Below are 25,031 nucleotides of genomic sequence, written 5' to 3'. Positions count from 1 at the left end.
CTGTGGCCGACTACTGCCTGATACCTGTACTTCGCTTGCTGGCTGCCTTGATTGACCTCTGTTTGGACACGGACTTGCATGAACGCTGCCTGTGCTGACCCCTGCTTCCCTTGACTACGCTATCCCTGGAAAGTACACACACTTAAAGGATTATTAGGAACACCATACTAATACGGTGTTTGACCCCCTTTCACATTCAGAACTGCCTTCATTCTATGTGGCATTGATTCAACAGGGTGCTGAAAGCATTCTTTAGAAATGTTGGCCCACATTGATAGGATAGCATCTGGTAGTTGATGGAGATTTGTGGGATGCATATCCAGAGCACGAAGCTCCCGTTCCATCACATCCCAAAGATGCTCTATTGGGCTGAGATCTGGTGACTGTGGTGGGCCATTTTAGTACAGTGAATTCATTGTCCTGTTCAAGAAACCAATTTGAAATGATTTGAGCTTTGTGGCATGGTGCATTATCCTGCTGGAAGTAACCATCAGAGGATGGGTATATGGTGGTCGTGAATGGATGGACATGGTCAGAAACAATGCTCAGGTAGCCCGTGGCACTTAAACGATGCCCAATTGGCACGAAGGGGTCTAAAGTGTGCCAAAACTTGAGAAAAAAATCCCCCCACACCGTTACACCACCACCAGCCTGCACAGTGGTAACAAGGCACAATGATGATCCATGATCTCATTCTGTTGACTCCACATTCTGACTATCGAGACTCATCAGACCAGGCAACATTTTTCCAGTCTTCAACTGACCAATTTTGGTGAGCTCGTGCAAATTGTAGCCTCTTTTTCCTATTTGTAGTGGAGATGAGTGGTACCTGGTGAGGTCTTCTGCTGTTGTTGCCCTTCCGCCTCAAGGTTTTGCATGTGGTGGCTTCACAAATGCTTTGCTGCATTCCTTGGTTGTAACGAGTGGTTATTTCAGTCAACGTTGCTCTTCTGTCAGCTTGAATCAGTCGATCCATTCTCCTCTGACCTCTAGCATCAACAAGGCATTTTCCCTTTCACCCTTCTTTGTAAACCCTAGAATTGTGCGTGAAAATACCAGTAACTGAGCAGATTGTGAAATACTCCAACCGGTCCATCTGGCACCAACAACCATACCACGCTCAAAATTCCTTATCTTCTTTCTTTCCCATTCTGACATTCAGTTTGGAGTTCAGGTGATTGCCTTGACCAGGATCACACCCCTAAATGCTTTGAAGAAACGGCCATGGGATTGGTTGTTTAGATAATTGCATTAATGAGAAATTGAACGGGTATTCCTAATAATCCTTTAGGGGAGTGTACATTTGAGCAAAAAGTGTCCAGTCCAAAATTATTCATGCCCTTCACAAACTGTCATAGTCTCTTTAAAAATCCAAAGTTCTATACCATTCCAAATAGTCCAAACTGTTCTAAAGCATCATCTTTACCCTGATTAATCGGGAACAGCTGTTTTAATCAACTCCACAGGTGAAAAACAGCAGCTCTCTGCAAGTTGGTTTGTGAACAGACATGGCTAAGACAAAGGAGCTCACTGAGGACCGGTGGCTGCGCATTGTGGCTGCTCACAAGTCAGGAAAGGACTACAAGACCATTTCGAAATGTTTTAAAGTTCCAGTGGTTACAGTGCAAAGTATTAAAAATATAAGATGTTCCGCACTGAGGAAAATCTCAGAGGACGTGGTCAGAAGCCAAAAGTGACACCTGTGCTGTCCAGGAGGATAATGAGAGAGGTGAAAAAGAATCCAAGGATCACCACCAAGGCCATCCTGGTGAACCTGGGCTCTGTTGGTGGCAATGTCTCAAGGCAGACAATCCAACGGACACTGCACACCCCTGGGTTGTACGGCTACAGACCAAAGAGGACACCACTTCTCCAGATAAGGCACACAAAAGCTCACTTGGGTTTGCAAATGCTCATCTGGACAAAGAAGACGACTTCTGGTCTTCCGTGTTATGGTCAGATGAAACAAAAATTTAATTGTTTGGTCACAATGATATTTCCTTCATTTGGCGTAAAAAAGAGAAACCTTCAACCCAAGGAACACCATCCCCACTGTCAGACATGGTGGTGGGAAACTAATGCTGGGGGATGTTTTTCAGCCAATGGACCAGGAAACCTAATCACAGTAAATGGCACCATGAAAAAAGAGCAATACATGAGGATTCTCAACGACAACATCATGCAGTCTGCCGAGAAACTTGGCCTTGGACACTAGTGGACATTTCAGCATGACAATGACCCAAAACAAACCGCAAAAGTGGGGAAGAAATGGTTAGCAGAGAACAACATTAAAGTTTTGCACTGGCCCAGTCAGAGTCCTGCCTTGAATCCAATTGAGAATCTGTGAAAGCAGCTAAAGATCAGGTGTGATGGCAAGAAGACCCTCCAACCAAAAGATTGGGAGCTCACTGCTAAAGATGAATGGGCCAAAATACTTGTGGCGACATGCAAAACGCTGAGCTGCAATTATAGGAAGTGTTTGATTGCTGTAATAGCCAATAAAGACTTCTTTTTTTTATTGATTATTGAGAAGAGTATGAATAATTTTGGACTGTACACTTTTTGCTCAAATGTAAATAAAAGCTGAGAATTTTTTTTTTCTTCCACAATAATGCCTCTTGTACTTTGTCATATTATCTTTTGGGAGACACCCATGTCATTTCCCATAAAAAAATTACTTGCTATTTAAATAAAAGTATCTTTTAAGAGAACCTGAGGCAGGTATTTTAAATCTCAAGAGAACACAGAGGCATGTCCTTTGCACAATGACATGTCTCGCTATTGCTGCCTCTATCCCCCCCCCACCCCAGGGTCTGCTGTGCTCCCCTGTAAAAAACACCAGGTTAGCAACAATATGCTTGTCGCTAGCCTTGTATTTACCTGCAGCCTGTAAATTAGTCAGCGTTCCCCTGCCTCTGTCCACGCCGATGCCCGCTTCCGTGAGCTTCCCCCAATCGGAAGCTAAGCCGCAACCCAGGAAGTACCTCCCAGGTCGCAGCTTAGCGTTCACTTAAGATTTAAAATACCCGCCTCCGGGTTCTCTTTAAAGGAGTCATCAGGGCACAGAGTAAAATGAGTGGTACTTACCGGGGGCTTCCTCCAGCCCCAAGCTCCCAGGACCTCCCTCGCCGCAGCTCTGCTTGCAGACATTCGCCGGAGCTCCGACCCGGTCCCCGGCGATGACGTCAGAGCGACCTGGAGGTCGCTCTGTACTGCGCCTGCGCGATCGGCGCTGTCCATCACCTCCACGTGGGCCAGAGCGGACTGCGCAGGTGCAGTAGTTCTGCGCCTGCGCAGTCCGCTCCGGCCCACGTGGCGGTGATAGTGCCGATCGTGCAGGTCGCTCTGACGTCATCGCCGGGGACCCGGTTGGAGATCCGGCGAGCAGAGCTGCGGCGAGGGAGGTCCTGGGAGCTTGGGGCTGGAGGAAGCCCCCGGTAAGTACCACTCATTTTACTCTCTGTGCCCTGATGACTCCTTTTAAGTCAAAATTTGCCAGTGGTATGAATAATTATAGGCATCACTGTATCTGTGTGTGTGTGTGTGTGTGTGTGTGTGTATGTATGTATGTCTATATGTGTGTATATATCGATAGATAGATAGTGGGTTGCAAAAGTATTCGGCCCCCTGGAAGTTTTCCACATTTTGTCACATTACTGCCACAAACGTGCATCAATTTTATTGGAATTCCACACGAAAGACCAATACAAAGTGGTGTACATGTGAGAAGTGGATCGAAAATCGTACATCATTCCAAACATTTTTTTACAAATAAATAACTGGGTGTTTAGCGGCAGCTGCTTACCTCTTCCATCATGCCCGCATGGACTGCACATCTCCGGCTTCTGTGTGCGGCTGCCTCTAGTGCCGGCTTCTAATGACGCGTGACGCGTCATTAGAAGCCAACACTAGAGGAAGCCGCACACAGAAGGTAAGCAGCTGCCACTAAACACCCGGGGGGGGGGGGGCGCAGACTACACAAGGGGAGGGGGCGGAAACACGCGGGGGGACAGACAACACGGGGAGGTAGCCTAAACACGCGGGGGGGGGGGGGGCGCGGACACATGCGGGAGGCAGAAGGACCATAGCGGGGACTTAAGACACGGCAGCTGACATGGGGGGTTACAAAAGGACCATGGGGGAGACAGAAGGGACAGGAGGAGACATGATGGAGGTGACAGGAGGAGCATGGGGGGCACATAAGAGACAGGAGGAGACATGGTGGGGGAGACAGGAATACACATGGGGGTGAGAGGGGGACCATATGAGGCACATAAGAGACAGGAGGAGACATGGTGGGGGTGACAGGAGGACACATGGGGCAGACATGCGGACACATGGGGGAGACATGGGGACACAGGACACATGGGGCAGACATGGAGGATACATGGGGGACACAGGAGGCTACCATTTGAATGATAACATGTATAAGGCGCTCCAAATACGGTGTGTGTGTGTATGTGTATGTATATATATATATATATATATATATATATATATATATATATATATATATATATATATATATAATATAATATATATGTATGTGTATATATATGTGTGTGAAAAACTATTTGCCCCCTTCCTGATTTCTTATTCTTTTGCATGTTTGTCACACTTAAATGTTTCTGCTCATCAAAAACCGTTAACTATTAGTCAAAGATAACATCATTGAACGTAAAATGCAGTTTTAAATGATGGTTTTTATTATTTAGTGAGAAAAAAAACTCAAAACTTACATGGCTCTGTGTGAAAAAGAAATTGCCCCCTGAACCTAATAACTGGTTGGGCCACCCTTAGCAGCAATAACTGCAATCAAGCGTTTGCGATAACTTGCAACGAGTCTTTTACAGCGCTCTGGAGGAAGTTTGGCCCACTCATCTTTGCAGAATTGTTGTAATTCAGCTTAATTTGAGGGTTTTCTAGCATGAACAACCTTTTTAAGGTCATGTCACAACATCTCAATAGGATTCAGGTCAGGACTTTGACTAGGCCACTCCAAAGTCTTCATTTTGTTTTTCTTTGCAAAATTACTATGAAGAGAACTGAGAAGAGAAATGTGTACATAAGTATTTGCAACCTTTAGCATGGAGCTCAGAATTGAACCCAGGTGCATCCTGTTTCCCCGATCATCCTTGAGATCTTTCTGGAGCTTAAAGAGACTCTGAAGCGAGAATAAATCTCGCTTCAGAGCTCATAGTTAGCAGGGGCATGTGTGCCCCTGCTAAACCGCCGCTGTCGCACCGCTAAACGAGGGTCCCTTCACCCCCAAACCCCCCACTGCAACACTTGGTCGCTCCTGGAGGCAGGGCTAACGGCTGCAGCCCCGCCTCCAGTCCCGTCTATCGCCGCCTCTCCCCCGCCCCTCTCAGTGAAGGAAGACTGAGAGGGGCGGGGGAGAGGCGGAGATACGCGCTGACAGACGCGCGTGGGGCAGGGCTGCGGCGGTAAGCCCTGCCCCAACCAGGAAGCGCTCCCCCGCTGCGCCGAGGGGATTTGGGGGTGAAGGGACCCCCGTTTAGCGTCGCGATAGCGGCGGTTTAGCAGGGGCACACATGCCCCTGCTATTTATGAGGTCTGAAGCGAGATTTATTCTCGCTTCAGACTCTCTTTAAAGGGAACCCAAACTGAGAGGGATATGGATGTTTCCTTTTTTTTTTTTTTTTTTCAAATTTTTATTGGAAATTTTTTAACACAAATAGGAATACAGAGAAATATGGCACATAGAAAACAGTGTGTACAGCATCAGGTATGAACTGTGACATATAAATGAATTTTTGGTACAAGTGCAGTAGTTATGGTGGTTCAGGTATGGTAGATTCACACTGAAGGCATCCAAACTACGAATTAACACATGTGGAAGTATAGTACATAACCAAAAAGTGTGAAACAACTGAAAATAGGTCATATTCTAGGTTCTTCAAAGCAGCCACCTTTTGCTAATCCAACCGGTTTACGTTTAGTTCATAGTCATGCAGATCAGGTGCTCTGACTGAAGTCAGAGTGGATTAGCTGCATGCTTGTTTCAGGTGTGTGATTTAGCCACTACTACAGCCAAAGAGATCAGCAGGACTAAAAAGCATCTGGTGTTGTTTAAAGTGAATTTACGATAGATGGATAGATAGATGGATAGATAGATGGATAGATAGATAGATAGATAGATAGATAGATAGATAGATAGATAGATAGATAGATAGATAGATAGATAGATAGATAGATCAGTGGGAACATTAGAGAAAACACCTACCCTGCTCTCTGTTTCATTCCTCACTGTTCAGCCTGCTTATTACCAGCCCTGATAAAATTCCAGACTGAGCTTTCAGTCTGGCTTTGCTATAATGACTCAGCTATAATGATTCCTGAGCAGAGCCAGACTGAATGCTCAGTCAGGGATTTTATCAGGGCTGATAAGAAGAAAGCTGAACAGTGAAGAAAGAAACAGAGAGCAGGGTAGGTGTTTTCTCTAATCTTCCCACTTGGATATGGATATATATATCAGGGCTGTGGAGTCGGAATCGTGGAGTCGGGCAATTTTGGGTGCCTGGAGTCGGAAAAAAATGCTCCGACTCCTAATGAATTTGAAACTGTAATTAAAATAGAAAATATGATAAAATGTTCTATTTCTCAGATAATAGTCATTAAAATAATGTATATATACAGTATACAGTGTTCTCCCCAGAATTTTTTCCCAGCCGGGTGGCATAACAAATTTGCCGGGTGGGGTGCGAGGGGGAATTCAGGACTAGCGCTTCCATAAGGGCAAACTGCACCATTGCCCCCAATTGCAGTGCAGCTCTCCCCTCAGGTGGTTCCTGGACATCGTTGCAGGAAGCAGATGGGAATGTAAGCTCTGGGTCCCTGGTTCGAATCCCAGCCAGGGCACTATCTGCAACAGAGTTTGTATGTTCTCTCCGTGTCTGCGTGGGTTTCCTCCGGGCACTCCGGTTTCCTCCCACATTCCAAAAACATACAGATAAGTTAATTGGCTCCCCCTAAAATTGGCCCTAGACTACAGTACTTACACTGCATAATATAGACATATGGCAATGGTAGGGATTAGATTGTGAGCTCCTTCGAGGGACAGTTAGTGACAAGAGAGAGATAGATAGATATACACTGTACAGCGCTGCGTAACATGTCGGCGCTATATAAATACTAAATAATAATAATAATATTAATCTGTAGGGTGTACCAAATGGTGATGGAGAGGCATATGAAATCATAGCCTCTTAGGTTGTGCTGTTCCCTGCAAAAGCCGTTGCAGTTTAGCTTTATGGGGATCAGCAGCATCTGGCAGCTGTGATCACCGTAACTAAAGGTGCTCATTAACAGTAAAAATTTCCCCTCAGATTCGATCTTTCAACACAATTTTTATGTTCAGACCCATAGAAAAATGTGCCTTATGTGGCGTAAATCGATGTGAAACAATTCTTTGGTCATTTTGCAAAGGGGAGGGGGGGGGGGAATATTGATTCAAAAGTTTGATTTTATGATTGAATTGTAATGTAAAACCTTCTTAAATTGATCTGTTAATGGGAACTATCGATAACTGCCATCAGATTAGTTTTGATCAGGGCTGTGGAGTCGGAGTCGTGGAGTCGGGCAATTTTGGGTCGGGAAAAAATGCACCGACTCCTAATGAATTTGTAACTGTAATTAAAATAGAAAATATGATAAAATGTTCTATTTCTCAGATAATAGTCATTAAAAATAATGTATAAATACGGTATATATGCAGTAAAAGCTGTCCACAAAAATGAAATAAACCAATCAAAATTAGTTACTTGTGCTGCTTCAATAAAGCAGTTCCCGTATTTTTAAGGTCAGATATACATATCTGATTGTGACTGTACAGTACAGTATATATGATGTGTACACAGGAATCTCTTATATATACTAAATAACATCTATGCTGTAAGAATACAGCCTAATGTGTAGCTGTGTCACTAATAGAGATGGTCAATGAGATGGAAATAATTGTGCACTGATGCTGATTTATGCAAATGTATGCACTCCCTTTGCTGATGAAATCAAAAATTTGATATGTTGTTAAAATTTGGTTTGGTGACTACAAATTAAAGGGTACCTGAGACAGATGAAAAGTAAAATTTTATACATACCTGGGGCTTCCTCCAGCCCCCTTCAGGCTAATCAGTCCCTCGCTGTCCTCCACCACCCGAAACTTCTGCTATGAGTCCTGGTAATTCAGCCAGTCAGCGCTGTCCGGCCGCATGCCACTCCCACAGCCAGGAACATTCTGCACCTGCGCAATAGTGCTGCACAGGTGTAGTATGCTCCTGGCGGCGGAGTGTGTGCATGCGCACTACGCCCGACTGGCTCAAGTACCTGGACTCATAGCAGAAGATCCAGGTGGTGGAGGAGGACAACGAGGGACTGATTATCCTGAAGGCGGCTGGAGGAAGCCCCAGGTATGTATAAAACTTTAATTTCATCTGTCTCAGGTTTACTTTGTTACACAGTAGCACTATACTCTACATATGCACTCCCCACAGAGCTGCAGGGAATCCACTGAGAATGCTGTGCACATTGAACACAGAGGTGTTGTCTGTCACCCATAAACCTTGTTCAGATTGTGCATGAAGAATGTGTAATAGAGGAAGAGTCTCCTCATTCCCCTGCAGAGTACCTGCACATCATTCTTACATGTACCCACACTTACATTGCCTAGGGCCTGATAGATGTTCTTTGTTCCGGTTTGTACCTTTTACAAGTACTCTTACCAAGGACTAGTTTTAGTCTAAAGGGAATAAATATAGTAGTCTACATATCATTCTCACTTCAGTTGTCTTGTAAAATTCCTAGGCGTTGGCAGTTAAGAGACGAATTTCATGTTATATACTTTTAATCAACAAAATTGTAATATGCAAATTAGAGGAGTCGGAGTCGGTGGAATCCTAAACTGAGGAGTCGGTGGATTTTTGGACCGACTCCACAGCCCTGGTTTTGATCATTCAAATGGCGTAGAAAAATCAAATCTGAAAGAAAAATTGTACTGTTAATGGGCACCTAAAACAAATGTGCAGAGCCTTCTGTCTCTCCAGCAGGACTGACATAAGATGATAAGGAATCAGCCATGCTGTCACACAGTGATATATACTCTGCAGTAGCATAGTGTGCCCTTTCCACTCCATTCCTGCAATTTATTGTTCCTGACTGACAAAAAGTAAACATAAAAGAATCCCAGGAATGCAAAGGAGGGAGCACACTATACAGACTATAAGTATATACTGTATATTACCATGTACTGCCGGGCTGCAACTAATGGTCATCTCCCCCAGCAGTCTGCACATGTTTCAATTCAGTTCTCCTCACACTCTCTGCTGTTGACTCGCTGAATGAGGAGAGCTGCGAGTGTCCCGCCCCTGTTCATTATTATTCACTGCTCTGCCCGCCTCCTCTGCACACAGGGCTCAGGACCGAGAGCTGCGAGTGTCCCGCCCCTGTTCATTAATATTCACTGCTCTGCCCGCCTCCTCTGCACACAGGGCTCAGGACCGAGAGCTGCGAGTGTCCCGCCCCTGTTCATTAATATTCACTGCTCTGCCCGCCTCCTCTGCACACAGGGCTCAGGACCGAGAGCTGCGAGTGTCCCGCCCCTGTTCATTATTATTCACTGCTCTGCTCGCCCCTCTGCACATGCTGGCTAAGAGAATGTGACAGCGAGCAGCAGCCGGGCGGGAGCCAGGGCGGAGCTGGGCGGCGCGCCCACTTAAATGGGCTTGGGGAGAACACTGGTATATATACAGTAATAGCTGTGCTTAGTCCACAGAAATGAAATAAACCAATCAAAATTAGTTACTTGTGCTGCTTCAATAAAGCAGTCCCCGTATTTTTAAGGTCAGATATACATATCTGATTGTGACTGTATATATGATGTGTACACAGGAAGCTCTTATATATACTAAATAACATCTATGCTGTAAGAATAAAGCCTGATGTGTAGCTGTGTCACTAATAGAGATGGTCAATGAGATTGAAATAATTCTGCACTGATGCTGATTTATGCAAATGTATGCACTCCCTTTGCTGATGAAATCAAATAATTTGATATGTTGTTAAAATTTGGTTTGGTGACTACAAATTAAAGGGTACCTGAGACAGATGAAAAGTAAAGTTTTATACATACCTGGGGCTTCCTCCAGCCCCCTTCAGGCTAATCAGTCCCTCGCTGTCCTCCACCACCCGGATCTTCTGCTATGAGTCCTGGTAATTCAGCCAGTAAGCGTTGTCCGGCCGCATGCTGCTCCCACAGCCAGGAACATTCTGCACCTGCGCAATAGTGCTGCACAGGTGTAGTATGCTCCTAGCGGCGGAGTGTGTGCATGCGCACTACGCCCGACTGGCTCAAGTACCTGGACTCATAGCAGAAGATCCAGGTGGTGGAGGAGGACAACGAGGGACTGATTATCCTGAAGGTGGCTGGAGGAAGCCCCAGGTATGTATAAAACTTTAACTTCATCTGTCTCAGGTTTACTTTGTCACACAGTAGTACTATACTCTACATATGCACTCCCCACAGAGCTGCAGGGAATCCACTGAGAATGCTGTGCACATTGAACACAGAGGTGTTGTCTGTCACCCATAAACCTTGTTCAGATTGTGCATGAAGAATGTGTAATAGAGGAAGAATCTCCTCATTCCCCTGCAGAGTACCTGCACATCATTCTTACATGTACCCACAGTTACATTGCCTAGGGCCTGATAGATGTTCTTTTTTCCGGTTTGTACCTTTTACAAGTACTCTTACCAAGGACTAGTTTTAGTCTAAAGGGAATAAATATAGTAGTCTACATATCCTTCTCACTTCAGTTGTCTTGTAACATTCCTAAGCGTTGGCAGTTAAGAGACGAATTTCATGTTACATACTTTTAATCAACAAAATTGTAATATGCAAATTAGAGGAGGAGGAGTCGGAGTCGGTGGAATCCTAAACTGAGGAGTCGGAGTCGGTGGATTTTTGGACCGACTCCACAGCCCTGATATATATATATATATATATATATATATATATATATATATATATATATATATATATGCAGTGTTCTCCCCAGGGCTCTTTAAGTGGGCGGGCCGCCCGGCTGGTTTGAGATCCCGCCCGCCTACCTTGTTACAGCTGATGTCACGCTGGCAGAGCGGTCCATTGCCTGCTATAATCAGTGCTCAGCTCTCGCTATACATTCATTGTAGTGCAGGAGCGCTCATCTGCCTGTGTGACCTCCTGCTTGTATAGTGATTGGCTGGGCGGGTTGTAAGGGGCAGGGCTGGGTAACTGTCTATCACCGCCATAACTGAATGCCTCTTCTATGCCCCGCTTTGCTGGTTGCCTGTGTCTGGTAGCTTGCAGGCAGCTCAGCTAGCAGAGGCAGCCGCCAGTTACAACTACAGAGTGCAGGGAAACTAGTCCTGTCATAGTTACTTGAGGGCGGCTGGGAGAGAACCTGAAGCTGCACTCTCTCCCTCCTCCACCTAGCGATCGTATCCATTCCACACAGAGTCTCTCCTGTGCCCTGGCAGCATGAATCTTCAGCTCTAGATACTGTACACGGCAAGGAGTTCTGACGCCCCGCCCCCTCTGTTTCCTGGCTGCTTCTCTGCAACACGAGATCCTCTGAAGCATGCCACACTGATGCCGGGAAAAGTTCAAAGCACTGCACATGAGTGGATAATCATCCTTCCTCTGGTGTGAGTGAGAAATCTTCTAATCTTCACTTCTTATCTGATATCATGCATAGTCTGCTTAGTACACCGAGCTTTCAAGATAGGGGACCTGTGAAAACAAACAATGGCTGCAATGTGGATTAGCTGACTTGCTGGGGATGGAGGCTGCTGCTGAATGCTGTCTGTCTCATCTGCCTGCTTGGTTGCCCATAAGATGTGATACATTACTTGATTTTTAGCAACTGGCCGATCCAATCACAGTGATTTAATCTGCCAGAGATCAGTTGTGAAAAGTTTCCTAGGGCAGTAAAAATTACAAATCCGGCCCTGGCTGTACTAGCTGGACAAAGTATGTTAAAAGCTGCTGCTGCTGCTGCTGCAAAAATAGTAAAAATGGAACATAGATCAAGTGTTGAGGGTATGTGCAAGTGCCTTGAAAAGACAGTGTGTGGGGGTGATTCTTGCAGCGTTCACATGCATGTTATTTCATATGGATGTTATTTGCTGCTGGGGTAGAGGGGTATTGCAGATAATTTACTATGATACTGACTCCTGTTCACTATCTGCAATACCACTTGACCCGAGCAGCAAATCACAACCATATGATAAACAAAAATCACCCCCTCTATGAAATGCAACACCCCTGTATGAAACGTGAAATTATCCCCCCCCCCATATTTAATGTAATAATCACCCCAGTATGAATAGCAACTATAACACCCATATTCAGGGTTCTCGCCAGGCTCTTTTAGACGGGTGCATCATCTAACTAGTTTTGGTGAGCAACCGGCTGTCATCAGCTCGCCTCCTCATCCTCTTCTTAGGCCTCGTTCAGACTATACGCGCTGCCGTCCGCATTTTGGCAGCGCGTATAGTGTGCGACACGCAAGAACGGTAGAAGGGCATAGACAGCCCTTCTACCGTTCCCATCATATGCGCTGCATGGCAGCGTGATTGCGCTATCGCGTGCTGTATGCATTTTGGGGAATCGCAGCGCAGATCCCATTCACTGTAATGAATGGGATCTGCAGTGCATAGGAGCGCAGATGGCGTGCGATCGGACGCGTTGCGTTCCAATCGCACAGCCATCTGCGCTAAATGATGTGAACGAGGCCTTATGCTGTAGGTAGAGTTGCACTGGTCCAGCATTCCCACCTCGCACCCCACCCGGCTACTTTTTCATGCCACCCGGCTGGAAAAAAATCCTGGGGAGAACACTGTATATATATATATATATATATATATATATATATATATATATATATATATATATATATATATATATATATTGTGAAGTTTAGAGGGGGTCGCAGCCAGCACGCAGTACACAGATGTATAAAACACAGTCCGTTTATTGTGCAGTAGAAGAAAACAGCTTCAGCTCAGCAGTAATAAGTGGAAAATAACAGTTCAGCTTACTTCAGCTTGGTAATATAAAGTCCAGTAGGATCAAACAAAGTTCAGTTTTCATCAGGCCAATACCATACAAACAACAGAGCAGGGTATGGTTTGGCTTCCATCAAATACTCCAATATTCCTTGTCAGGAGATTCCACAGCATACATGCTACTCCTTCAACACCTCTCCTCAGACTGCCTCTGAGGCTGCTTCTTAAGCATAAATTTGCATCTCATCAATACCATAATTAGGGAGGCTCTCAGCCTCACTGACAACCAGGTGTGTACCTAGGTGGGATGGGAAGGCCCGCCCTTCCTTCCCTCCCATCCCAGGAGTCCGGCCCTGAGAAGAAAAACCAAGCAGCAACTGCTTGCTGCTAAAATCCGGACTCCCTTCCTAGGACCACACAGGGTTTTAAAGTGACCATAGTCCAAATACCGGGGAAATGTACCTCCCATCTACTACCCAGCCCCGATGGCCCCTACAATATATATATATATATATATATATATATATATATATATATATATATATATATATATATATATATATATATATATATATATTTATATATATTTATATAATAAATATATATATATATATATATATATATATATAATAAATATATATATATATATATATATATATATATATATATTTATATAATATATATATATATATATATATATATATATATATATATATATTTATATAATAAATATATATATATATATATATATATATATATTTATATAATAAATATATATATATATATATATATATATATATATATATATTTATATAATATATATATATATATATATATATATATATATATATATATATATTTATATAATATATATAGTAAAATACATGAGGGTGCTTCTTGCTTGTCAGTCCTGCTGATCTCTTTGGCTGTAGTAGTGGCTGAATCACACACCTGTAACAAGCATGCAGCTAATCCACTCTGACTTCAGTCAGAGTGCCCTTTCTGCATGCTTGTTGAGGGGCTGTGGCTACAATTATTAGAGACACAGGATGAGCAGGAGAGTCCGGCAACTAGTATTATTTGGAAATGAAAAATCCATATCCTTCTCAGTTTAGGTTCCCTTTAAAGGGGCACTGTAGCGAATTATTGTTTAAAGGGAACCTAAACTGAGAAGGATATGGATTTTTTATTTCCAAATAATACCAGTTGCCGGACTCTCCTGCTCATCCTGTGTCTCTAATAATTGTAGTCAGAGCCCCTAAACAAGCTTGCAGATCAGGTGCTCTGACTGAAGTCAGACTGGATTAGCTGCCTGCTTGTTTCGGGTGTATGATTCAGCCACTATTGTATCCAAAGAGACAAGCAAATGCCAAGCAACTGGTATTGCTTAAAAGGAAACATCCTTATCCCTCTGTTAAGGTTCCCTTTAAGTGCTGGATAAAATGAAGCCAGCATGTGACAGAAGCTGTAATGAAAAATAATTGACCTAAAGTGTACCTGAGAGGAAGCATAAAACAGTTTTATACATACCTGGGGCTTCCTCTAGCCTTCTTCACGCTGATCTGTCCCTTGCCATCCTCCTCCACAATTTGGGCAGTTGACCAGTATTGCCACACGCTCTCCCGCGGCTGGGAGCAGTCAGCGCAGTAGTACTGCGCAGGGGCACAGAACTCTCCCGGTGATGGGAGTGAAGGGACGCTGCCGTGCATTTGCAGTGAGGCCCGGCTCCTGAAGTTACCAGGCTAGATTGCAGAGAGATGAGACGGAGGACAAAGTGGGATGGATCAGCGTGAGGGGGGCTAGAGGAAGCCGCAGGTATGTATAAAGCTTATTTTAGGTCTCTTTTCCATGGACTGTTGATAAGGCAGTGAAATGCCTCTCAATCTCTCACAACTGCTCACTGCTGCCTGGTAACTGCTTGTTGCTTCCTGGCAACTGCTTGCTGAGCACACAGCTCAACAGTCCGTGGAAAAGAGGCCTTAAGCTTCCTTTCAGGTTTACTTTAAAGAGAGTCTGAAGTCTAACTGAAAATAAAAAAGATACCTAAAGAGAGGGCAGGCTCTGGGTCCTAATAAGCCTTCCTGTTCTCCTCCTGGTGTCCGCGTTCCCCCGCAGGCTCCCGCGTTAGCAGTCCACGACCAATTTGAAACTTCCGACGACGGGCCGCTCCATACCGCGCACACGTGATCGCCCTCTCTCGCGCACTTGCGCGTGCACACTACACAGCCACCAGTTTTCAGAAGCCCGAGTACTTCCGAAGATTGCCGAAGTCTCCCTCAGCGGGAGATACAAACGGAGGAGCCTGCTGGAGACCAAGGACACTAGGATAACGGGAAGGCTCATTAGGACCCAGAGCCTTCCCCTTCCTTAGGTAAGTATCTGTTTTTTATTTTCAGTTACACTTCAGATTCACAGAGCTGTTTATTCACTCACATTATCTTTTGGTGTACCGGCACTTCTGGCCTAAGGGCCGTACAAGCTGAGCAGCCCATTATCTTGTGGGGAAAATCTGTTGTTGTTCAGTTTCTCTGATCTGTCCTCCCTCCCATCATGTTTTCATTAGCTCCCTCCACTCTCTCGTGGGGCTATAAACTGTAGTAAAGCTGTTCTTCCCACCTAAGCTCGTCTATCAGGCCCCTTCCTCTGCATACTGTGCCGGTATATTAGCAGACATGCATAGTACGTGTTGGGCAGATTCATATACATTATAGCAGGAGTCTAGTTTCTATCAGTTTCTAGGCTTCATTTCTCCCTGGGCAAGGATGTAAAATTTGTAGCTCTGCTATTCCAGCTTTCTACCATTTATTGATGTTAAGGTTAGGGATAACCGTTTTTAATGAGGAGAGAGGTATATGAACCTCTATTACATTTTGACCTTGCCGTGAAAAGTCTTACAACGAAATCCCAAGCAGCTATGGTGGTTGGAATTAGGGGATATGTACTAGGGGAATGGGTCAGACCTGCCCAAGTTGAATAAACAGGTCTTGGAGAGGTCCATAAGCAAAGGTCCTTTCTAACTTTAATATTTTTCAGGAGAGTTTGGCCACAAAAACTGTGATTGGTCTAAAATTGATACATAATAGTAGTGCAAGGGTTTTTGAAGCCCAAACCACCTTTCTTAACAGGTGCAGTTAGTGTCAAAAGTAGAGACTATGTGTTTTATTCTTCCATTAATAGTGGGCCACCAGTTTGTTTTAAGTGAACTTGAGATGTGCTTGAAGAAAAAAAAATTACACATACCCGGGGCTTCCTCCAGCTCCAGCCAGGCTTATGGCTTACTCACCGACCTCCTACGCCGTCTGAATCCTTTGTAATTGACCCTGAAAATCCCATCTGTCTTGCGCTCCCCCCAACCCTCTAACCGCCTCCCCCTGGGAGTGTACTGTGCCTGCCCATTAGTACTGCGCCCCAACTTCCAGGGCAATTTGCGGAGGATCCAGATGGCAAGGGAGCGATCAGCCTGAAAGGGAACCTAAACTGAGAAGGATATGGATTTTTCCTTTTAACCACTTTGTCCTCCTTGACGTATAAAAACGTCAAGGAGGACATGCGCGCTGCCGATCGTGCACGCGCACTCCCGGACGCGGATTCGATAGCCCAGGAATCAATGAATCGGACTATGGTGCCCGAGTACTGATTCCTCTCCTCGCAGAAAAAGCGACAGCTTCTCTCGGAAGCTTCGCTTTTTCTGACTCTATGTCCCTATGTACAATGTACGCTTAGAGTGAGGTCATGTAAACAAACTCAAAGAGTAAAACTACATCTAAAAGTAAAAAAAAATTACACTACACAATTATTTCCCTAAATAAAACACTATATACATCCCACCCTCCCAAAAATACCCACATAAAATGTTTAATAAAAAAAAACAAAAAACATTACAATAAAAAAAAAAACCACATAAATATTTACCTAAGGGTCTAAACTATTTAAATATCTATGTAAAGATGAAATATTTCTATTTTTTTTTTTAATAAGCTTGTAAATAGTGATGGATGCAAAAATGCTCTTTTTTTTCCAAATAAAATATTGTCGCCATACATTGTGATAGGGACATAATTTAAATGGTGAAATAACCGTGACAAATGGGCAATTACAATACGTGGGTTTAATTATGGAGGCATGTATTATTTTAAAACTATAATGGCCGAAAACTGAGAAATAATGCATTTTTTCCGTTTTTTTTCTTATTATTGTTAAAATGCATTTACAGTAAGGTAGCTCTTAGCAAAATGTACCCCCAAAGAAAGCCTAATTGGTGGCGGAAAAAACAAGATATAGATCAGTTCATTGTGATAAGTAGTGATAAATTTATAGGCGAATGAATGGGAGGTGAACATTGCTCAGATGCATAAAGTGAAAACGACTGAGGGCTTAGGGCCCATTCAGATCACAAATGCGGATGGCCACGCGTGCGGACCGCAATGCATACGAACGCACGCCATCCGCGTTTGTGTGCGTTGCGTGGCTGATCCCATCACTGAAAAGTGAATGGGACAGCTGCGCGTTTTGACAAAATCTGCGTGCAGCATGCGTTCCCGGACCGCACAGGTCCGGAACGCATGCAGTGTGAACATCAGACAGTGCACTCTATGCACTGTCTGATGTCGTGCGTGTCGGCCTCCTGCACGCATTACCAAAACGCGGCTGGAAACGCGTGCAGTCTGAACGGGCCCTTAAGTGGTTAAAATAATACCAGTTGCCGGACTCTCCTGCTGATCCTGTGTCTCAAATACTTTTAGCCACAGCCTCTCAACAAGCATGCAGATCAGGTGCTCTGACTGAAGTCAGACTGGATTAGCTGCATGCCTGTTTCAGGTTTGATTCAGCCACCACTGCAGCCAAAGAGATCAGCAGGACTGCCAAGCAACTGGTGTTGTTTAAAAGGAAACATCCATATCCTTCTCAGTTAAGGTTCCCTTTAAGGGGGCTGGAGGAAGCCCTAGGTATGTATAATTTTTTCTCTCCCGCCCATCTCCGATACATTTTAATTCCCTGATCAATTTAGAAAGGAATAGCTATGGGGGAGGGTTCGGAAGTGGTTGAGTATTTTAGGGAATACCATTATTTTGTAAGTAGCTATCTCTCCAGAGATGGAGAACTCGATTGGAGCTAGGTGGGTTAGGTCAGATTTGACCACCTTCAAAAGATCTGGGAAGTTGACCAGATACAAATCTTTAGTGGAAGGAGGAATATTTGTGCCCGAGATAGGGAATGGCTTTAGAGGTCGGTATCTTCTTCTTTTACTCAAAACACACTCTCTTCTTACATTTCCACTTTATAAGGATACTTAAGTCATCATGAAAAAAGCAGATTTGAGCACGATGTTTGCTAGAGAATTGTCCTCTTATTGCAACCCCCCCCCCACAATCTGTATAAACTTAAAAATGGGCATGGTATACCAGAATCTCTATCCCTAAAAAGTCATGGAAATTTTTGAAAAATACTATAGCAATTTATTCTCACCCACTATCACTCAGACTGATGCAGGGATAGACGACTGGCTCAACTCCCTCCCAATACCTTCTCTCCCTATAGAAAAATTAGAAGAACTCAATTCCCCTTTCTCTTTAGTGGAACTTTCCTCAGCTATTTCTTCCTTGAAAAACTCTAAAGCACCTGGCCCCCGATGGCTTTACTAGTCAGTATTACAAGCACTTTAAGGATATCTTACTTCCACAAATGAAAGAGCTGTATAATAAGACCCTACAAGGCAATACGTTTTCACAAGACCTAACCCAGGCATTTGTCACCCTTATACCCAAACCTAATTCAGACCACACATTACCTCAGAATTACAGGCCCATCTCACTGATCAATAATGACACGAACATTTTTTCCAAGATCCTGGCTAGTCATCTATCCCTGGTAATATCAGACCTCATCTCTCTCCCACAATCAGGTTTTGTTCCCCAACGACAAACCACAGATAACACCAGACTGGCATGCGACATACTCCAAGACGTCAAACTTTTCAATCAAAGATATCTAATGTTGAGTCTGGATCTCTTTAAAGCCTTCGATTCAGTACTGTGGAATTATCTTTATAAAGTGCTTTCTAAAATGGGAATAAAAGGCCCCTTCCTTGAAGGAATATATGCTTTATATAATGTCCCCCAAGCAAGAATAAAACTTCCTGGAATTCTTTCTAGACCCCTGCCCATAACAAGGGAAACCAGACAGGGTTGCCCCCTTTCACCTTTTATTATTCTCAATTTCTATTGAACCTCTTTCCTTTGCTATTCAGAACAATACTAATATCAAGGGATACGTGAAGCATGATAGAGAATATAAACTAATCTTATATGCAGACGATGCCCTGCTCTTCCTGTCACAACCTCTTACTTCTCTGCCCACACTACTACCTTTACTAGAAAACTTTGGTAAAATATCTGGATTGCAGGTTAAAACCTCAAAATCTCAAGCATTGCCAGTTAATCTGCCAACCCAGGTTGTTAAATTATATAAGGCAAAGTTCGATTTCAGGTGGGCTGGATCTCACTTTTCTTATCTGGGAGTAAAAATGTACTAATTACATACCCTTGCTAAAGTCTACTGAACATACGAGTGGAGTCGTTATAAGATCTCTTGGCTGGGCAAGGCGACTGCCGTGAAAATGGTAATCCTACCCCGTATATTATATATTATGAGAGCTCTTCCTATTCACCCTCCTAGATCAATTCTATTGAAAATCCAAACAGCAATAAATAAATATATCTGGAACGGTAAGCCAGCCCGTTTTAAAATATATATCTATATAGGCAGCAGACAAACTGTGGAGTGAGAGTCCCAAATATACTGTACTATTTTCTGGCAACTTGCTTTTCCCAGCAAATCCAGTGGTCTAGAACCCCCTTCAAACTTTCTGGGCTCATTTTGAGGCTGATTCGATTTTACCGTACAATATACAAAATGTTCCATATTTGGCGTTTAGACAAGCCAGAGGACTTAAAGAACTGAATTGAATTGTGTATGAGGACTTTGATCTGTGGCATAAATACAGGGGTGTCATAAAGTTATGTTCCTCCAACCCCCCCCCCCCCCCCCCCCCCCCCCCCCCGTCTCTCATTTATAGGACATCCTGGTTTCCCTCCGGCCTTTCAAAATAGTAATATATTTTCCAGATGGGCTTCCCAGGGACTTACGACTTCTAACAGATTTTGGATAGCGGATACATTTTCAGCTTTCTCGCTATTCCAGTATAATTACAATATGCCGATACAGAATATGTTTGTTATATTCAAATTAGGAATTTGTTCCTTAATACAGCTCCAATGGGCAGATTTGACTGCACATTTTATGAGAACTGTTTTTTTTAGCAATGAACCATTAACCGGTTCCATTTCTAGGCTTTACCTACACATACTGGGATTGCAACAAGAACAAAAAACAAAACCAATGTTAGATTGGGAAGATGAACTCCAGATCCAATTAGATCTTTCCCAATGGCGCTCCCTCGCACAAAACTTAGTTACTGTCACTAGAACACCTATGATAAAAGATACTGCCCTGAAACTGTTCACTAGATGGTATAGGTCCCCTATAAAGGTACCTTCAGCCTCTCCATTATGCTTCAAGGGATGCCAGGAAAAAGGCTCTCTATCGCACATCTTTTGGAAATGTGATAAAATACGTACCATTTGGGACACTTTACAGCTTACTTTATCTACTGTATCCTCTACTACAATTACTGTGGAAGCTAAGCATGCTTTACTATTTGCCCCTAATTTAGCAGTACCCAGAAAATATAGAAGAATTTATTATGCCCTTATTTGTGCAGTATTATGGTCTGTAGCGCGACAATGGAAACAAGATACAGTTCCCTACAGCTTGGTTATGACAAGGATTGAAGAAATCAGACTAATGGATTATCTATACAATATGATGAATAATACCAACCTTAACCACTTCACCACTGAGGGGTTTTACCCCTTGAACACCAGAGCAATTTTCACCTTTCAGCGCTCCTTCCATTCATTTGTCTATAACTTTATTATTACTTATCGCAATGAAATGAACTAGATCTTGTTTTTTTCGCCACCGATTAGGCTTTCTTTAGGTGGGACATTATGCCAAGAATTATTTTATTCTAAATGTGTTTTAATGGGAAAATAGGAAAAAATGTGGGGAAAAAATATTATTTTTTAGTTTTCGGCCATTATTGTTTTTAAATAATGCATGCTACTGTAATTAAAACCCATGAAATGTATTTGCCCATTTGTCCCGGTTATAAAACCGTTTAAATTATGTCCCTATCACAGTGTTTGGCGCCAATATTTTATTTGGAAATAAAGGTGCATTTTATTCAGTTTTGCATCCATCCCTAATTACAAGCCCATAGTTTATAAAGTAACAGTGTTATACCTTCTTGACATAAATATTTAAAAATTTCAGTCCCTAAGGTAACTATTTTTTTTTTTTTTATTGTATTTTTTTTTTTTTTTTAATGAGTAATGAGTTAATTTATTGTGGAAAACTAATGTATTTGTATATGTAAAATCCTTTAGGGTGTAGTTTTACTATTTGGCCACAAGATGGCCACAGTGAGTTTGTGTTCATGCGACCTGTAACGTCCGGAAGGACGCTTACAGGAAGCACTGTGAGGCTGGGAAAATCACAATGATTGCGCTGTTCCTCATAGAAGCAGCAGATCATTTCGGGGGCTTAGATCAACGAACGGGAATTAATTTTCCCGTTTATTGATCTCCGGGCGAGTGGGCGGCGTGCACGAGCGGCGGTAGCGCGGACAGCGGCGGTAGCGCGGAGTGGACTGAGTCTGGAGTAGAAACATCCAGAGCCACCGTGTACAGGCGTGTGCAGGAAATGGGCTACAGGTGCCGCATTCCCCAGGTCAAGCCACTTTTGAAACAGTGGTAGAAGCGCCTGACCTGGGCTACAGAGAAGCAGCACTGGACTGTTGCTCAGTGGTCCAAAGTACTTTTTTCGGATGAAAGCAACTTTTGCATGTCATTCGGAAATCAAGGTGCCAGAGTCTGGAGGAAGACTGGGGAGAGGGAAATGCCAAAATGCCTGAAATCCAGTGTCAAGTACCCACAGTGATGGTCTGGGGTGCCATGTCAGCTGCTGGTGTTGGTCCACTGTGTTTTATCAAGGGCATGGTCAGTGCAGCTAGCTATCCGGAGATTTTGGAGCACTTCATGCTTCCATCTGCTGAAAAGCTTTATGGAGATAAAGATTTCATTTTTCAGCACAACCTGGCACCTGCTCACAGTGCCAAAACCACTGGTAAATGCTTTACTGACCATGGTATTACTGTGCTCAATTGGCCTGCCAACTCTCCTGACCTGAACCCCATAGAGAATCTGTAGGATATTGTGAAGAGAAAGTTGAGAGACGCAAGACCCAACACTCTGGATGAGCTTAAGGCCGCTATCTAAGCATTCTGGGCCTCCATAACACCTGAGCAGTGCCACAGGCTGATTGCCTCCATGCCACGCCGCATTGAAGCAGTCATTTCTGCAAAAGGATTCCCGACCAATTATTGAGTGCATAATTGAACATAATTATTTGAAGGTTGACTTTTTTTTTTTTTAACACTTTTCTTTTATTGGTCGGAAGAAATATGCTAATTTTTTTATAGGAATTTTGGGTTTTCATGAGCTGTATGCCAAAATCATCAATATTAAAACAATAAAAGGCTTGAACTACTTCAGTTGCGTGTAATGAATCTAAAATATATGAAAGTCTAATGTTTATCAGTACATTACAGAAAATAATGAATTTTATCACAATATGCAAATTTTTTGAGAAGGACCTGTAAAACTTTTGCCTCCTTTCGTCTCAGGTAGACTTTAAATTGTGGGTTTGATTTTACATGCTTGGCCCCTGATATCCAGTTGTTTGAATTTTTTTTTTTTATGTGGTCGTGTTTTATACGAATAAAGATTAATACAAAGCATCAGTTTGGTATGCATACCATGTTGTCACATGTTTATTGTTGTTCAAAATATTAATATAGATAAAAAGAAAAGTTCTAATTGTTTTTCTTAATTAACAGAAATGGAAAAGGATCGGCTCTTAGAAAGGCTGAAAAAGGACGTGCGGTCCTTGCTGATTGCATCCAAACATGGACTAAGCATCAAGGAACTTGAAAAAGATTACCGCATGTTAATTGGTTCACCTCTTCCAGTAAGAGCTCTAGACTATAACTCGGCCATGGCAATGCTGCTTGATATGCCAGACGTGGTAACAGTTCATACAAAGACTGATGGCACAGTGGTGTTGCATGGTATGTATCAGATTGCTACTTTGGAATGTTTTTTTTTTTGTTACTAGAAGACCTGGGGGCTTATAATGGAGCTGTACCAAAAATAATGCAGTGGCAATATAATAGCGTACAGTGAGGGAAATTAGTGTTTGATTCCCTGCTGATTTTGCTCATTTGCCCTCTGACCAAGATGTGACCAGTCTATAATTGTAGTGGCAGGTTTATTGTAGCTGTGAGAAGCAGACTAACAACAAAAGAACCCAGAGTCGTAGCTTGATGTGTGTTGTAATCAGTGAAATAAGTATTTGATCCCCTGTTTTCTTGCGTTGCGTTTTATGTGCATTTACGTTTGGCTTTTTTAATAAATCTTTACTTTCAACAAGTGTAAAAAATACATTAGCGTAAGGGTGCTTCTTGCCTCAAAGATACCTGTCTGCAGTAACAAACTAGCAGTCATGGCCGAGACCAAAGAGCTGAACTGAATGACTGCTCATCCTGCTGGTGCTCAAATCCCCGGCGGCATTAAATACTATTCCTCCTCCGAGTCATAGCAGCTTTGAAGGGAGGAGTAATTCAGGGACCGGTGATTGCACTGCATGCCAAAACCTCCTGTTTTGCAATTTAGCTATAGCTATTTGGCTTCCAGCTGGCAGCCGAATTGCATCTTTTCCCTGAGTCCATGGGGCCTGGAGGAAGAATAGTAATTAACGCCGCCGGGAAATTTGCTATAGCAGGGTGAGCCGTTTATCGGCTTCATCCGGTGCCCAAATTTACCAGTGCCCTTTTCGCATTTATGTGTCAAAGGATGTCAGGGGAAGTACTATAGGCTTACTAAGTTACAAGACTATGGCCAAGCAGCTTAAAGGGAACTATAACACTGCAGTTGAAGAAAATCTGATGTGAGACAAATACGGAGGCTGCCATCTTCATCCCCTTAAATTATAAATAAATAGTGACAGCCGTCTTTCATGCTGAGCTTTTGCCATTAGTTGCTTTTGAGTCACACACCTGCGATAAGCATGCAGCCAATGAGGTTAGACCAGAGTCGTGACATCTGCATACCCATTCTGGGGCAGTGACTTAAAGAACTCGAGCGAGAGGGATAAGGAGGCTGCCATGTTTATTCATTTTAAGCAAATCCAATTCAATACCAATTGCCTGGATTTCCCGCTGGTCCTCTACATCTAATACTTTTAGCAATAGCCCCTGAACAAGCATGCAGCAGATCAGGTATTTTTGATATTGTCAGATCTGACAAGATTATCTGCATTCTTGTTTCTAGTGTTATTCAGAGACTACTGCAGCCTCCATATTCTTCTCACTTCAGTTCTCCTTTAAGGACTCAAAGTTGGCGATTAAAGTATTAGAGGCAGAGCACAGAATTCAGGCAATTAGCATTGTTTATTAGAGAATAAGAGCAGCAGCCTCTGTATTCCTCTTCCGTTATTCCCTTTGAAAATTCTCCCTGCTTAGTGGAAAATAAAATGTTAAACATGTTGGATACCATCCTCAGTGCGTTCCTAAAAATCATATGTACCTCTCCTCACCTTGACATGCCTGCAACAAGAAACAATTTTTTTTATTTTAACTCTGTTACAACAGGTATGAGGAGAGAGAGTGTAATCTGTTCAGCTGTAGTGCTGCATTGCTGATCACAAAGAGGTAATCACCTGGCAGAGGAAGGAGGTGGTTGGCGTGGTAATGTGATCTATTTACACGGAGAGGGTGGCTTGTGCCC

General features: G+C 43.3%; 1 protein-coding gene across 1 annotated transcript in view; it reads left to right on the top strand.

Moving 5' to 3' along the window:
* Positions 1-25,031, top strand: part of LOC137522059 (tudor domain-containing protein 5-like) — a 47,978-nt gene that overhangs the window by 20,707 nt on the left and 2,240 nt on the right. The window contains exon 2 of the mRNA XM_068242082.1: positions 23,084-23,314. Within this exon, the coding sequence (XP_068098183.1) occupies positions 23,086-23,314 (229 nt within the window). The 5' untranslated portion in view covers positions 23,084-23,085. The remainder of the gene's footprint in view (positions 1-23,083; positions 23,315-25,031) is intronic.

This window comes from Hyperolius riggenbachi, chromosome 6 (assembly GCF_040937935.1).
Source record: "Hyperolius riggenbachi isolate aHypRig1 chromosome 6, aHypRig1.pri, whole genome shotgun sequence".
Taxonomy (NCBI): Eukaryota; Metazoa; Chordata; class Amphibia; order Anura; family Hyperoliidae; genus Hyperolius; species Hyperolius riggenbachi.
The sequence above is the reverse complement of the archived record's forward strand: the minus strand, read 5'-3'. Positions and strand labels throughout refer to the sequence as shown.